We start from the raw sequence: 17,151 nt of genomic DNA, 5'->3' as shown, positions 1-17,151 counted from the left end.
CAAAGCCCCTTTTCTTCACTACTACGAAGGTACAGCAGAAGTCCTGCCCTCTGCATCCGTGCCCCACAAAAGCCACTCCTTGGCTAGGTACACAGACTCTGTTTTCTCCACTGTAACCAACCCTGTACATCTCTAGAGAGGGGACTTTCCATCTACTGTACTGCTAAACCCACATCAGTTTCTGTGTCTTGACTTACAGTCAGCAGTAATGACTAAGCAAGACTGCCATCTCCTGGCATTACCGACAGAGAGAGCACGATCGAGCAGTCCCTTTCCTTATGGCAGCCTCTGCCGGCAACGGAAGGGTGGAAGGGTGGATGATGCTCCGGAACTCTTGAGCGCCTTTTATCTCAAGGTGACTTCAAAGCAGTTCCTGGCTCTCTCACATCTTTATAGGCCTTCACTACGATGGAGGTTTTCAATATTTCGGGTTATAAATGGCAAAGGAGGTGATAGGAGAGAGCACAAATTCTCTGTGGTCATGATGGTAATCAATGCACACCTTTAAGATAGTACCCGTGCACAAAAGATTATTGACGAGGAGTCCAAGAGATCACTTTAAAAGCCACACGTTTAGGGGCTACCAGGATAGGAAGTTGCCTTTCCACTCTGCCCCCCAGTAGAGGTTGCATCAACCATCGTCACAACAGTGATGAAAGAGAGTGGGGTACAGTCTAGAATAAGGTACAGGCCGGGGGCGGATCTTATCTATGGGCAAAGTGGTCGGCGCTCACCTTGAGTTTCTCAGCCGGATTGTCTCTGCCTCCGTTTTGTGTGCCTATGGCCTCCCTCTGTTGTTCCCTGCTGCTCTTGACTAGGGATATGCACAAAACCACCTGGCCTGGTCCGATTTGCGTTTGAACCAAACGCGAACCTCATTGGGCCATTTTGGTTGTGGCATGGCCCCCTTTGAAACCCCCCCACCACCAGTTCAGTTCAGGATGGAGGGCTCCGATAAACATTTTTTTTCCACTTACCCCCTCCGGGGTGGGGGGGCTTCTCTAAGGTGGTGGGGAGGTTCCTCGGACATTCCCCCACCCCCGCTGGCCTTCCTTCTATTAAAAATTGCCTGGTTTGGGTGTCTTTGGCTCTTTCCAGGCCTATTCCCTGGCACGGTGGCCATTTGGGAGGCTGCCGTGCCTGCACAGTGGGACCCTGAACGGCCTGACCCACTCTAGACCAGCCACTGTAGACCAGCAGACTAGTCTAAATCAGCACACTAGTCACCTTGCCTCTCTGGCTCAGAGTCCTTCCTTGTCGTTAGTAGGGTTCATTTTTGAAATAATCAGGGCAGAGCTGCCCTCATGACTTCAGAATGCATTTACTCTCCACAGAAAGAAGCAGCCTTTTGTAGCTGGTCTGTGCTTTACTTGTGGCTTGTACAGTCGTGTGTCGTGTGTCGACGCATGCACACACTTGTGTTTTGAACTTGCCGTGTTAGATACAAATCTACACACTACTGTCGTCTTGTTAAGCACTATAGTGTTTTCCATCTTTCTCTGTATCTCTCTTAATGAGCAACAGAGATTTGTGTGCTTGTGCGTGTTTGTATTTTGATCCCCCTTATGGTGCTTAAAGGGCATAGTTAAAAAGCAGAGGGGTTGGTGAACAGCTGTTGCAAGAGACGTTTTCTGTATTTGCTTTGCTGATCCACGACTTTTTTTAGTGTTAACTGATAAGTTGTTTACTTAATATAAGGAACTGCTTTAACTTCTCCAACCAATGGCCCATCCATACCAGTAAGATCTACTTTGACTGGCAGCTGCCAGTCAAAGAAGATTTTAATGGGCCAGAAACAGCCATTACTAGCAGCGGTGTAGCACACAGAAACAGACAAGGTTGCCCAAAATATGTTGGTGCCTTGGGTGGAAAATCTAAATTCTCCACCTCCTGCTAATTAACATGAGATGAGCCACACCCTACTGGCCTTATTAAAAGGATCAAGAGATGCTCGGGAGTTCTGCAGTGCTCTTGAACAGCTCCCATGCACTTCAATGGGAGAACTTCCCTGTAGGAGTATACACAAAACAGCCTGGCCCGGTTTGGTTCAAGTTCAAACCAGACCGGGCCAGTTTGGTTTTGCCCCCCACCCTCATTTGGTTCAGTTCTGCGGGGTTCAAACTTAAAAAAAAACAACTTACCCCTTCTGGGGGGCTTCAGTGAAGTGGCCAGAGGGGGTCCGCGGAGGTCCCCCCTTCCCCTGCCAACCTTCCTTTATGCAAAAATCTTATGTTTCTATGGTAATTCACTGCTGCTAATAATAAATATTAGCATTTGTATAGCATTTTTAAGAATTCAAAGCACTTCACATGTGTAATCTTGCTGTAAACTTTGCATAGTGAGTATTGTTAGCTCTTGTGGGTTTACCTCTTCTACTACTGAACCAGGCCTGCTTTAAGCAGTCAGAGGCATATCTAGATATTAGGTCATATCTAATCCATATTCAGTTTAGCTCATCCTTCGCTGCCTATTCATAGGCTTACATCTAGAATGCCTGTAGATGTTCTCTACAGCATTACAGAATATGGGTAATAAAAGCAAAAGCTAAGGTGGTGGTTCAGGCTAGACTTGGTGAAAGCCCTCTTGTCACAAGGAGAACTTCCTGTTGAATGGGTTGAGATACTGATCCCTTGCCAATGCCTGCTGAACTTGGTTGTGGGATCTAGTAAAGTGGAGTTATACAAATTGGAGAAAGGCAGAAACCTTCCCAAAGAGTTTGCAATAGAAACCATACAGAATCCTTATTTCAGTCTAAAAAAATAAAAAGTGAAGTCACGGTTTCTGTTAATGTCTTTGGAAACCCAAGAAAGCCTGTCACAGATGTTTCTTTTTGTGGTCTCTGGTCCTCTGGCCACATCATGGAGTTCAAGGCAACATCCATGAAGTTTCCTGGCAGTCTCCCACTCAGGCACTGTGCTAACCAGCAAGGTCTGGATTATATACTTTCAGACTGTGCCTGGGGACCATAGCGTATAGATGGAAAAACTTAACAGTTGGTTCATGGATGGAAAAGGGTTTGAATTGGTTGTCTATACCTGTGTGGACCTCATTAGCAGCATTCAGAAGTATACAGAATGGCTAGTGGCTTAAAGGAATGTGGAAAGACTGCTCTCCGGCACTCATTGTTGTTCACTTATCTGCAGTAGCATAAGGGTTATGTTTCCTTGTATCTTTATCTTCAACTTAAAGCCAAGTTGTGTATACAATTTGCACCTTTGTGTGTGGAACTGCTAGCTGGAATGTCATCTTCCTGCAGAGTCATCCAGTCTGTGGAGATTTTTTTCTATTCCAGTTTTACTGGACAGGATGTTTTCGCATCTGTGTGTGTGTGTGTGTGTGTGTGTGTGTGTGTGTGTGTGAGAGAGAGAGAGAGAGAGAGAGAGAGAGAGAGAGAGAGAGAGAGAGAGAGGGCCAAAATCAAAAGTTTCAGGCTTCAGCCATGTACACACCCCACAAAATCATGGACTTTGAACTGCAGCCAAACAAAAAGTTTATCTCCATTCTGTAAAACTTGTTCGTGGGGGGAGAAAAGGAAAGTGCTTTGTTTGAAACACCTGTTCGGTATAACTACTTATGGCTCAGCCCAGAACAGGTATGCACACAGTGATTTTAAGCTGCGTCATTAACACTTTCAATGTTTTGACACAATCTTTGTATGTAGTGAGATCATTGCCTGTACAATTAAAATCTTATACCAAGAAATGCTGGATTTGGCAACCAACGTTAAGATATCTCATGACTTGTTCTGCTTCTGCAATAGAGGGGGAGGAGTACAGGAACATCAGAAGCTGCCTGATACAGAGTCGGACACTGATCCATCTAGCTCAGTATTGTCCACAATGGCAGCATCTCTCCAAGGTTTCGGGCAATGAGCCCCTGGTGGTGCAGTGGTAAAACTGCCGCCCTGTAACCAGAAGGTTACAAGTTCGATCCTGACCAGGGGCTCAAGGTTGACTCAGCCTTCCATCCTTCCGAGGTTGGTAAAATGAGTACCCAGAATGTTGGGGGCAATATGCTAAAATCATTGTAAACCGCTTAGAGAGCTCTGGCTATAGAGCTGTATATAAATGTAAGTGCTATTGCTATTGCTATTTCCTAGCCCCACCTGGAGATGTTAGGGATGGAACCTGGGACCTTCTGCAGGCAAAGTAGATGGCTCTTCTACTGAGCAACAACCCCATCTCCAAAGATCTATGCAGGGCCTTCAAACCCTGCTCCTTGGTAACTGGAAATCCTACTTGTGCTCTGCTGGTCCTGAAATTTCTCTATCCATTGCAGACACATCTTCAAGTTTGTCTTCTCACTCTGAAATGCTAAAGCCTGAACTAGCTTTATAAATACAAAAGCAAACCTTAAGGTTCTGTACATGATACAAAACTCCCATCCTTTTTCCTATATGCGTTTGGAAGTACAAGAGGCATGCACAGGTAAGATGGGCAGGGCTCTGGTTATTTTGGCGTGGCAAATTCTTCAGATGTCTATTAAAAAGTTATCTAAGTGGTTGACGTGCATATTTGGAAGAAACCCTCGAGAGTTAACAGGAATTTCCATGAAGGGCGTTCCATGAAGGATGTTTGGATCAAACCAGTTCAGGCCAACATTTTGCTTCCCATAATAGCCAGCCAGATACTCTGACTGACCAGAATGGGAAAGTAGGGATGTAAGAATTGCCTAATGAGATTAGTCCAGAGTTCATCAGATTCAGTATATTGTTTCTGAAAGAGGCCAACCAGACAATGCTAGGCAGAAAAGCAATGACCTTCCTACTTTATCTCCAGCATCTACTGTGGAGAGAGAATGCTTCAGTATGCTGAAGTTCCAGTTATTTGTCATAGATAATTGCTACAAACCTGTGGAGAAGTAAAAGCTGATTCAATATATGTCCCCTTCCTGTCCCCCTCAGAAAGATACATAAATAAGTTCTGGTAAGAACTAATCTGCCTACTTTCAATATAATCTTAATTGATAATTACCATCCTCACAAGTTAGCCCATGTGCCTCAAACATTCATCGTCTGCCATCTTGAATTGAGGTGGATTAGATCATCACAAACTACACCGTTGAGGTGTCCCTATGTGTCACTCACCATACCTGTACCAAATTTGGTTCAAATCAGTTAAGACGGTTCACAAGTTAGCCCACTTGGGCTTCAAACGTTCATGGGTCCACCATCTTGAACTGGGGTAGTTGACATCATCACAAACTATGCCATTGAGGTGTTGCTATGTGTCAATGTCTGTGTGTCCCTACAACTGTACCCAATTTGGCTCATATTGGTCCAGGCATTGCAAAGTTGATGGGGGGAAACACAGACATGGGGACACACACACACACACACACTCTGCTGGAAGTTTACTTTCCGTAAGGAAAGTAGGCTAAAAATGTTCACTAATATAAATGGCTTTTTGAAAGGAGTTAGCTAAATGCATCGTTTTTGCTGAGGATTTATGGTAAGTACAGTCAATGGCAGGGGTGTAACTATGATCGGGCAAGGGGAGGCAGCTGTCTAGGGGCCCTGGCCTCTGGGGGGCCCTCCAGAGACGTGTCACGTGCCTCCCCCCACACAGCGCCTGCCGCAGCTCCTTCAATTTGAATTATTTTATTTTATTTCTTTTCCTCCATGTGTGCGAGCATGCCATATTTCCTTGCTGTCCCTCCCTCCCTCTCCACCCTTTCCCCTTGTAGGCTCCTCCTCCGTCGAGCTCCGGCGGCTGATCTTGTAGGTGGACCCGTGGCGGCTGGAGGGTCTGCGCCCTCGAGAGCGCGCAGCCTGTCCGTGCTCCTCCTCCATGCCGCAGCTGGCCAAGTCCACCCCCTCGGGCTGGGCCATGAGCGCTCTGGCTCCAGGGCGCGGATCGGGCGCCCGCAGTATTAGCATCGGACAGCCAGGCAGGAAAAGACACCCGAGACGGAGCACGGCTGCTGCTTGCTAAGCCCGCGGGTCGGCTGTGCAACTCAGTGCTCTGGAAAGCCAAGGAGGCGGCCTCAGCGGCACTGCACCGCCCCTTCGTCGCCTCCTCCTTCTCCTGCTCGGCGTGTGCCGCCTGTTTTCCAGCTCCCGTCCTTCCTCCGTCTCCCCGAGGTAGCCTTAGGGCGGCTTGACGCGTTGACCTCCTCCCCACTCCTCACAGTCGCGTTTGGTTCCACCGCCCCGCCCCCCGCAAAAGACAAGACTCGCGGAACAATCCCTCTGCCCCAAGGTTTGTTTTCTCTCCTCATTCAGCTCCTCATTCTCCTCCCCACTCGTCGTTCCCCCAGGAAGCGGCAAAGTAATGGACTGTTGTGGTTTGTGTGAGAGATGTGTGGGGTGTGAGCTTGGTCCGTTGTTTGGGGATTCTTGCTGTGCTTCTTTGTGCTTTCAGGAAACTTTAACACTAAATTAAAAGCAATAAACTTCCAATGGGGGGGGGAGCCCTTCAAGTCTTTCACTGCCCGCGTTAGTGACGTCAACTGAGGCAAACTGTTTGTGTTGCGATCGTCACTGCGATATTTTCCCCCAGTGTAAATGGCATGTTGGAGATTGTAAAACCCTTCTGGGCGGAGGAGGCGGAGTTATGGCTTTGTTCTGTACAGCACCAGGCACTCTGTTGATGCTACAGAAACGTCAGCACTTTAGTTTATTTGGATTGGGCTCTCTCACCCTGTGCAGGAGGAGCAATGGTAAACCTTTCCTGTATTTTACCAAAAGAAAACCACAGGGCTCTGTGGGCACCAGGAGTCAAAATCGAGTTGAGGGCATACTTACCTTTACCTCTCACCATTGTTCCCTCTAATGCGTGCACAGGGGCATTACTACTATTAGGCAAGGGAGGCGGCTGCCTGGGGGCCCCATGCCTCGAGGGGCCCCCCAGAGGCAAGTCACATGAGGCAAGTCACATGACTATATATTGTGTGTGTGTGGGGGGGTGTATCAGCGATGGGCCCATTTTAAAATTTTGTCTCTGGGCCCACTCCAGCCTTGTTACGCCCCTGGTCAATGGTGCACACACACACACACACAAACCCCCCCAAAGAGAAAAAGATAGGCTTTAGTGAATGAAAACAGAGAATTGAGCCTGCTAATATTTCCTGGGGCAGGTCCCTCTTGTTTTGCTGCATGTCTCTTCCAATGCCATTTGCAGCACATTAGGACCACATGCCAGATCAGGTAGGTTTACCCCAAGGCCAGTGGCTTCCTGTTGTTCAAACACCCTTAGAATGGGGTGGAAAGTCTTCACCCTTTTCCTGCCGTGCTGTAATCATGTTCCAGTCCTAGAATTGGGCTTAGCAGGAACCAAGGAAAAGTGGGGGTGTTATTTATTAATATAATTGTGGGGGTGGGGGTGGTGTTGCTAAAAGGTCCCAAAGTAGCATTTACTGAAAGCATTATAAGAGGAAGGACAACATGCAGATGAAGAGACCTCACCAGTAAGGCTTGGGAGAAAGGTTGGCACTCCTTCAGGTTTGTCTTCTCAGCCTGGAATGTTAAAGCCTAAACTAGCTTTATATATACAAAAACAAACCTTGAGGTTCTGTACATGATACAAAACTCTGATGCTTTTTCTGGTATGTGTTTGGAAGTACAGGAGCCATGCACAGGTAAGATGGGCAGGGCTCTTGATTATTTTGGCATGGCAAATTCTTCAGATGCCTACTGAAAGGTTATCTAAGTGGTTGATGTTAAATGTGCATATTTGGAAGGAAATCTGAAGGGTTAACAAGAACTTACTTGAAGGGCGTTTGGATCAAACCAATTCAGGCCAACATTTTGCTTCCCATAATAGCCAGCCAGATACTCCAACTGCAGATCTCTTCATTGACCAGAGTGGGGCTGCCACTGCCACCCCCTGCTCACCTGCCTGTCTTCTGCCTGCTAGGCCCAGTCCCCACTGCTATCCAGAGGGAGAGGGCGGGCAGTGGATGTAGCTCCTGCTCCTTGCTACCCCTTGCCACTTGTGTGCTCTCATTTCAGGTTGTGAATTGGGTGAGCAAAGAGGCACCTCTTAAAATGGCAATTCTCTTCTATTTAGCAGGGGGAGAGCAACTGGCCCTATCCAGCCCCAGCACAGCATCCCTCCAGTGGCTGTTGCTGGTAACTGCCTTATGTTTCTTTTTAGATCATGAGCCCTTTGGGGACAGGGAGCTATCTTGTTGATGTATTTATTTTTCTGTGTGAACCACTTTGCGAACTTTGGTTGAACTGCGGTATAGAAGTATTCATAGCAATAGTATGAAACACAGATGCCACTCACTTCACTGAAGATGGAGGGAGGGAAACCCAGAGATTTTCCAAACAGCGATTTACTCCTGCTTCACTATGCATAGGGTAGGCAGAGTTCTTATGAGGAAGGGATTTACAACGACTCCGTTTACAATAACAGTAAAGTGCTGTTCATATAGCCAATGGCTTTTTCCCATGACAATTCATGATACTGTCCCTTAGTACATAATATAAGCATATTCTAAAAGTTGCACTTTGGGAGAGTGTTGGAAACAGCAGTGTGGGGATACTTGGGGATTTTTGTTGCACAGTATGGAGGGACCCTGAAGATAAAAGCAGGAAGTGGAGGTGTGGTTCCCTGCCCGAGAGTGACTTTGGGGAGTGCTGGCTCCACCGGCCACCTCTCTCAGTTCCATTTACTACATATCCTAATATTTTAATTAAGGAAAGGAAGTTGCTGATCTTGGACAAGGTGGGGAAGCCTCCTGCAATTTCCTCAGTAAAAGACTGGATATAGCCACAGTCAGTTCAGATGAATTTAGAGTTTAAGGACAGGTAGGAATTTTCAGAGAGACAAATTATGGGGTAGAAGGGGGTATAGAGGCTAAACCCATCTTATGATGGGCATTAGCCTGTTTTTCCCAACTAGTCATGGAGATTCTTATTCCCTTAATGTTTTGTCATGGAATATTGCAAGATGGTCTAAAATACTGGATTCAGATTTTGGGAAATTCTTGCAATCCTTTGATATTGTCTGCAAGAAACTTGGTTGAGGGGAGGCACAGTTCTGTATCTTCAGAGGTTCATTTCATTTAATTCCCCTGCAGTTAAAACCCTGTTGGAAGGGAAGAGCCAGTGGAGTGCTGGCCATATTATTTTCACAAGTGTCAAACTAGGGTGATTTGCATCTCCAGAAAGAATCTCGGGACAAGTAGCCAGACCATATTCTCCACTTGAACCATTGCATCTCACTCTTAAAAAATGCTCTCCTACTCTGATACATCTTCATAAGAGAGCTGCCTAGGAGGAGAAACTCCCAGGTGATGGGCCCACAGCAGCCGAGCAAGCACTAGGGGCACAACATGATTTTAAAAGGCGGTTGGGATAAATGACCCTGTGCCCCAAAGGAAGAATGGCCCACTGGCTGAGAATCAGGTGCTCTTTGCTATCCCTGAGTCCCTGGCAATCTGCCAACTCAACACTCCTGATGTGTGTGATATTATTTGCATGGAAGTGAGACATAAGGGCATGCAAGAATGTTTTGCTTTTCATCATGTCCATATAGTTCATCTTCAGCAAAGGGATGTGGGGGGTGGGCTTCATCTTCTTGTCCCAGGGACCACTTCAACCTTGATACATTCCTGATTAGCACCCTCCCTTCCATAAAAGGGATAGAAAGTGAACCACAATTCAAAGAGAAGTGAAACAGTATGAAAACTAGAGTTTATTTGCTTTGGACCTCCAGCAACAGTTTTAACGGTTGGACTTGGCCACACGCTCCAGCTCGTCCTTCTTCTTGATGGCATATGAGTTGGAAGAACCCTAGGAGCAGAAAGTAGCTGTGAGACAACCCAACAAGTTCCAAAACATGGTCCCAAACCCCAAAATTGCTCAAATAAATTGCTTCCAGTCACACATTGCAATCAATCAATCAATCACCCATCCCATGGAAGAATGCCTGAACAGCTGAAGACACTGTTAAAGGCCCAGGGTATTTAAAAGAACACCTGCTCTGTTATGAGCCCCACCACCTATTGATATCATCTGGGAAGATCTATCTGCAGCTGCCACCAGCTCATCTGGTGGCTACTCAAGGGCAGCCCTTCTCCCTTGCTGCCCCAAGACTTTGGAATGTGCTCCCTGTCAAAATAAGAGGCTCCCCATTTCTGACAGTTTTTAAAAGGGCTGTCAAGATACACCTACTCACCAGGCTATATATAATTTATCATTGTTTTAAATTGTTCTGTTTTAACTTTGTTTTTAATCTGTGTTTTATTGTAAACCACCCAGAGACATGAGCTTTGGGAGATATACAACTGCAATAAATAAATAAATAGTGGCCGTAATTAGTATCAATGGATGTATACTACTTAGAAATTGATTAGGGGTTTATGGTGCACTGACATCTAGGTCATATTGCACCAACCACCCCAATTATGCATCAAGCAGTCATTTCACAGCTGAGAAGATTATGCAGGAAGGCCTCTGCAGTTTCAAAACTGACTGTGGTACCACAAAGTGTGTCAGAATTGTGGTGCACACCTATGCAGGTGGTTTACTGCTGAAGAATTCTAGCAGCACAAAAATTATGTGCTTCTCAGTGGAACATGACTCTCTTTGCCTAATGAGTCAGGATTATAGTGATGGGTCTCTTTGCCACCTCCCTCATTTGGCTTCCAAAGCAGCTAGTATTCCTGTGAGAGGACTGCTCTGCACATTCAAACAATGCTTAGACTCTGCCACTGCCAAGTATTGCCAGAGCTCCAATGCCCTTCCCATCGATGAAGATTTCCTGGGTGGCAGGTGTTGCTCAAGCCCAAGCAAGCCCCTCTAGTAAAGCTTGCCATTAGTTCATTCTCACCTTGGCTGCGTTAATCAGCTCATCTGCTAGACATTCAGCGATGGTCTTGATGTTGCGGAAGGCAGCTTCACGTGCCCCAGTGCAGAGCAGCCAGATAGCCTGTTGGAAGGCAGAGAGATAAGTTGACAGGAAGAATCAGTTGAGAGAGCACCTGCCAACCTGCTCCTCCATGTAGCGTAATCCATACCTGGTTAACACGACGCAGTGGGGACACATCAACAGCTTGTCTCCTTACTGTGCCAGCTCGGCCAATACGAGTAGAGTCTTCACGTGGGCCACTGTTGATGATGGCATTCACCAGGACTTGCAGGGGGTTCTGTAACAAAGAAAAGGCACATAAGAACACAACTGTAGTCTATTTTGGGAAGGAGAGCATACCCTTTACAGCAGCAGTTGATATTATCTACTAAACCGTGCTCGGAGTGGACCTAGATCTACAGTATCAAATCAAGAGCACAACATTTATGCAGACTCAGTTTCCCTTCTGTCAAGTGGACATGCCCTAAATAGGCAGAGTTGGGGGGGGGGGGAGAGAATTCTGTTCATAAACCACAGTGCTAGACAGTAGGGCACTAAACCTAAACCCAAGAACCAGTTTTCTCAGTTAAGCAGAACGCAACACAAACCTAAAATTTCCTGGGTGCTTTGAACCCCTAAACATGGAACCCCTGAACCAGTGATAACTGGTTCAAAATGAGCACTTCAGTAATCAGGCACTCAGCTTTCAATTGTATGATAAATGTTTCATCTTCCTCTTTTTAAAATCCTATTTTGCTTGTAGAAAAACTTCTTTAAAAACTCAAAAAATAAAGTTAAAATATTGATAAAGCTGAACCCAAAATTTGAAATGGTTGGATTTACTGCTACGTAGATCATTATTAAAACATAGAGTTCTACCAGTAATTCTTCTTCTGGACAGTAAAACGGTTTTGACAATCTGCTATCCTGCAATTTCTCTTGCTACAATCAATCCAATAACATAAACAGGCTTGTCTCCCTTACTGAGAAATTGTAGCAAGGATAACAAGTATACAGCCAAAGAACAGAGGACATATCCATGCAAGATACTGAAAAGCATCCTCTATGCTCTATCAATCCTAAACATATATTAAAAGAATTAACCACCTTCTTCCCCCATTCAGCAGATGTTACTGAACAACCACTAAGAATCTGTACTGAAATCTTATCATACTTTAGGAAATGCCAACAGTAATTTGCCAACAGATGCATGAAACTGCCTTGTGCCAGTATGCTAACCTTACATGCAAGTATTCAAGCAATCAATCAGATCCTGTATTTCCCTGGAGCAGCTCCCCATTGCAAGCTCTCTCCTCCTGACCATAATACCAGGGGAACAGGTAGACATCTACCACAGTGCTGCACTGTGTGTCTGTCTAGAGCAGGCCTGCTCAACTTCGCCTGACTCCCAAGCTGTATAGTTCCCATAATCCCCAGCCACTGTGGCCAACAGCCAGAGATTATGGGAATTGTAGGCCAACATCCACAGGAGGGCCGAAGTTATGCAGCCCTGATCTAGAGAAACACAGCAAGGTGTTAAGGCACCCACCAGTATAATCCTCAGAAAATGCACCTTTTAGTATCACAGTGGGAACTATACAACCAGCACTGCAGAAGTGGTGCAGTCTACTGAAAAAGGTAAAACTGACACCCTGCTCATGCAGCTAAGCTACCTACTTTATTTGCAATCTTTGTATTCAACAAAACTGCTTGCTCCTGTTTAAATACCAAGTATACATGCACCGATTATTTTGCAACCGGCAATGCTTGAACTATGGTTTGAATATGGTTTGTCTGGGCTTTCTTTCCCAGTTTGCTAAGTGTTTATTACATCTAAGTACCTCAGAACAAACTAGCTACTTGGACTACTAATGATTTTTTTTTTAAATGGAAATAATAACAGGAACAGTTTGCTTTATCAATGATCCAAAACTGCTGAGAAGGGAAGCAGACTAAAATCTCTTTTTCTTTTTAAAATTCAAATCTCTAAGACATAATGTGCTTCTTGATACCAGGATGTTTGTTACTGTATAAGGGGATACCAACAGTTGGATACCATCGGGGTAACCCCCCCACCCCAATTTGAAGTTGTAGTGTTAATTTTCATCAATGCAATGTTCCACAAGTATATATACCACTGTTCTATGGGGCAGTCTACCACTCTGGGCCAAAACATACCAGATTATTCTCAGAATGCAATGCTAGTGCGAAGTGAGAACAGACAAGTGTTCCTTGAGAAAACTAGTGAAACACACCAGCTACCCATCAAAGGTTTTATGAAATCAAAACTAAACTGTACTTTAATGTGCATGCTAATAACAAAAAAAAATTATTCTTTCTGATTGATACTTTCAATCATATCTCCAAGTGTCTTTGCTTCCCCAGCCCTAATGAACAAGCACCCATCTCAGCTGTACATCTCCTTCCCATGCCTGAGAATTTGTTCCCTCCTGCCTGCATGCCACTCACCTCTCCTGTGAGCAGATGGATGATCTCGAAGGCATGCTTGATGATGCGCACAGTCATGAGTTTCTTGCCATTGTTGCGCCCATGCATCATCATGGAGTTGGTGAGGCGCTCCACAATGGGGCACTGGGCTTTGCGGAAGCGCTTGGCAGCATAACGCCCAGCACTGTGAGGCAAATACTTAGCATATTTCTCCTTCACAGCAATGTAATCCTATGAGTATAAAGCACTATGTGTTAGAGAGCAACATTGGGAAAAGAACATGCAAATACTCTCTTTTCATTTCCACCCGCCAACCCAGTTAGAAGACAACAAAGGTCTGGAGTCTTGTCTCCAGAGTTCATTCACACCCTCCTCTCCCCTACCTGTAAGGAGATGTCACTGATCTGCACGTCATCTGTGCTCCATTTCCCAAAGAGCTTGATATCAGGGGTCTCTGCCACAGCAGGGGCTGTCTCCCAGTCAGTCATTCTAGAGATTAGGTAAAGAACTATTAGATCTAGAATGGACCCATCTCAACTCTTCAGTAGCTCTGATAGAAAATGTAAGTTCCACCTAATTTCTTTCATGCACACATAAAGTAGCTTTTCAACCAGACAGTTTCAAGATAGACCATATGCATGTAAAAGGTATAGAGGCCACCATCAAAAGATTTCTGAAAATACATCTTAAGTAGCAAGAAGAATGTATTACTATTAAGAATATTTACACACTTTTCAATAAAACAGTTCTCAAGGTAGTTTACATAGCAAAATGAATAAAAGAATTCCCTGCCCCCAAAGAGTCCACAATCTGAAAAGAAACACAAGGTAGGCATCAGCAACAGCCACTAGAGAGATGGGCTGATGTTGAATAGGAACACACTGCCTCAAACTATTATCTGCTAAAACAGTCCAGCCTGAGAAGGTAGTTTATCACATTCAGCAAAACTTTGAATGGTGGATTTCTACTCTTTAAATATAGCACTGATTAGGCAGAATTGTTATACACTAACTTATACAACATCTGGCTGACCTGACAAATTGCCAGACTCATCACTTGAGCCATTCACAGTGAAAGGTTGTCAGGTTAAATTTTGTTTAAGAATAAAAAGATAATGCTCCCCCCCCCACCCCACCCTTAAGCTTAGGGGCATCTGGTGAGCCAAACCCTTGAAATAATATTCCCATACCCAAGACAGGCAGCCTTGGCTCTCTAATTGTTGAACTACAATTCCCATCATCCCCAGCCACAAAACGTTATGGCAAGGGATGGTAGGGAATTGTAGTTCAAAAACTGCTGGAGAGCAAAGACTGCCTACCCCTGACCTAGACTACAGACTGAATTGTAATGGAAATGCCGAATCTTTACTTTGCTTTTTTCTTCCACTCCCCACATCACCACTACTCCAAGCAGGATCCAATAATGCCCTTTTCAGGTCTCCTCCTTTCTTTCTTTCCCACCCCCACAAACTCTGGATGACAGAACTACCCAAGTATTCTTGAGGTAGTTTTGTGCGTGTGTGTGTGTGTGGTGGCGGCGGGGGGAGAACAGAGCAGAAAGAAGTCAGTGCAGGCTTTGACAAAAAATCGACTGAAAATAACGGCGTGGGGGCTTGCAAGCCCGATTAGAAAGAATGGAAGGAGCACTTCGTTGCTTCAGCTTTAGAGGCCTGGCTCTTCCTCTCTTAAGGCTTATTCCACACCCCCCCTTCTTTTCCAGCCTCATGGAAGTCTTCTGCAGTGGGGTGCAGCGGGAGACCAGCTGCCCCCAGTCACCGTGCTCTCGAGGCGGGAATTTGAACCCGGACTGCCCGGCCCCAGCCCAGGCCTCGAGCCCATTCCACCACAGGGGCTTTGCCACCAGCGCCACCTCAACCACCCGCCGCAGGCATCCGAGAGGCAGAGCTATCCCAACCTCAGACCGCTCTTCAGCCCCCATCGCACCCCTGATCTCCCCCAGGGCGCTTTTCGTCCCCTCCCCCGTTTCTCCCGCACGGCAAAGACTCACATGGAGGCTCTCCACCACCACCCTCCCTGCTTGCTCAGGCAAAAAGGGCCACGCGCGGGGCTGCCCGGAGTCTTATTCACGGGCTTCCGGCGCATCGAGCGCATGCGCTACTTTAAATAAAAAAGTCTTCCCATCCCATCGATAGGTGTAGAAAACCTCGTGCCGTTTGTTCCGCTTCCTGCGCATGCGAGGATGGGGTTTCCGTTCCTTTTTCAAGATGGCGGCTCAGTTGGTGGCTTGGTTGAGTTTGAAAAGGAAACGCCTTCTTTTTTAATGACACGTTCATCTTTTTGTCCTTTTTAAGTTTTCCTACTACCACTATTCTCTGTTATCTATTTTACATTATCGTACATTCTCTCATAACGCGTATGCTTCCTAAATCCTTGCCATCGGGATTCTTGACGTCACTCGCAAGCGCACACGCACTGCTGTGTTGTGGTAGCGCGTTACTTTAAAAGCGCGCATGCGTATTCCTCATTCTTAGTGAAGCAAAACCGCGCTGTTAAAGTAAGGGCTAGCAGCTCTTATTTTCTACGATTTTGGATTTTTTCCTACGAGTACCTGAGACAAAGAAATAAAGTTAACAAGGATAATTAAAACACAACGAGAAAGGAATGGAGAACTGGTGGAGGAAAACAACATATTGATGCTTCCTAGGGTTATCCTACTGCCGGGAAATAGAATAATCCAGAGAGCCTGGGTGTGTTGTCTGGCCCCTCGACAGTGTTGACTTGAGATGATATTTGGAGAGCCACAGAAACTGCTGGTTTGATGATGCCCCCCTATCGGAGAGCACTTCACACACAATTCGGGCTTTTCACTGCGTGCAGCCCGATTTGTATCCAGGGAATAAAAATCCACTTTTGATTTGGGTTTTGGGGATAACTTTGAATTCGCAGTAAAGCCTCCCAGAAAACTCGCGGTAAAGCCTACGGTGGGGAGAACTCCCAGGGACAGGGGCCCCTTTGGTAGTGGCTCCCTGAATATGGGGAGTGAAAATATATGCTTGCCCACTACTAGCCATGCTGACATGGCTTCTTTTCCTTTCAGGCACCTGGACATTCAGTGTTTATTTGTACAGAGTACACTGAACACCGGGAGGGTTACTCCACACAATTTGGAACCTGCCGACCACACAGGATCTGGTATACAATTCCCTAGCAGAGCTCTTAATAAAGGCCTGCAAGAAGATTAATATAGGTGAAGAAAGGGAGAAGCAAGAGTGCTGAAGTGACAGTGCACAGTTGATTAATTCTGCCGGAATATAACACAAAGTCAAAAAGCAGAAAAATCTGTAACAATGTCAAGTCATTCAAATCTCTAGGGTTGCTTTCAATCGTCAGCTGGAGATTGATGTTGATTCCTAGAGACTTCCTGGAGGATTGGCATGGATACTGTTGACTTTTGCTCAGATATTTTTACTTTAAAAAAAATGCTGACAATAACTCAGCATTCTTGCTTTGACACAAATAATTCTGGAAACTAGGCCAGAGCCCCAAAATACTTAAAGATATAAAAAGAAACACCCACCAACACTTCACAAAACAGGAACATACTTGTAGTAACACCACAATTCTTATACCAAGGACCACTGGGTGAGCACCTCTGTCTATTACACATTGCAGAAGACTGCTTACCTTGTTATGCTATATACATTTGAGGCAGTGAGCGGGGGGGGGGGCGTGGCAGACAGCTGCTCTTGCAATACACTCTGGGGTGCAGGACCTTGCCCATGTGGGTTCGGGGCAGAGTCCAAGCAGATGCTCAAGTGGCAGGGGTGGGGGAAGGCAGGTAAGTTCCTGCCTGCCCCACCCCACAAGCCCCACAGCTAAGGTTGTGAGAATGACCTTATTATGTATCTGCTTCCTGCTGTGCATGTTGACTTCTAGAGATCTCA

At 45.8% G+C, this 17,151-nt stretch overlaps 1 protein-coding gene across 2 annotated transcripts; it reads right to left on the bottom strand.

Annotated features, from left to right (window-relative positions):
• Positions 1–9,624: 9,624 nt before the first annotated feature.
• Positions 9,625–15,409, bottom strand: RPS5 (ribosomal protein S5). 2 transcript variants are annotated; one of them, XM_053299894.1, is made up of 6 exons: positions 15,255–15,409; positions 13,631–13,736; positions 13,269–13,478; positions 10,969–11,097; positions 10,782–10,880; positions 9,625–9,742 (listed from the first exon to the last, which is right to left on the bottom strand). In XM_053299894.1, the coding sequence occupies exons 1-6, from the start codon at positions 15,356–15,358 to the stop codon at positions 9,674–9,676; spliced, it is 717 nt and encodes a 238-aa protein (XP_053155869.1). In that variant the 5' UTR covers positions 15,359–15,409; the 3' UTR covers positions 9,625–9,673. The 2 variants fall into 2 exon arrangements, with proteins under 2 accessions (XP_053155869.1, XP_053155870.1); XM_053299895.1 differs by having other exon boundaries at positions 13,631–13,737; positions 15,228–15,339.
• Positions 15,410–17,151: the final 1,742 nt, after the last annotated feature.

Source organism: Hemicordylus capensis, chromosome 2 (assembly GCF_027244095.1).
Source record: "Hemicordylus capensis ecotype Gifberg chromosome 2, rHemCap1.1.pri, whole genome shotgun sequence".
Lineage (NCBI taxonomy): Eukaryota > Metazoa > Chordata > Lepidosauria > Squamata > Cordylidae > Hemicordylus > Hemicordylus capensis.
Note: the sequence above shows the minus strand (reverse complement) of the source record. Positions and strands in the feature narration are given on the sequence as shown.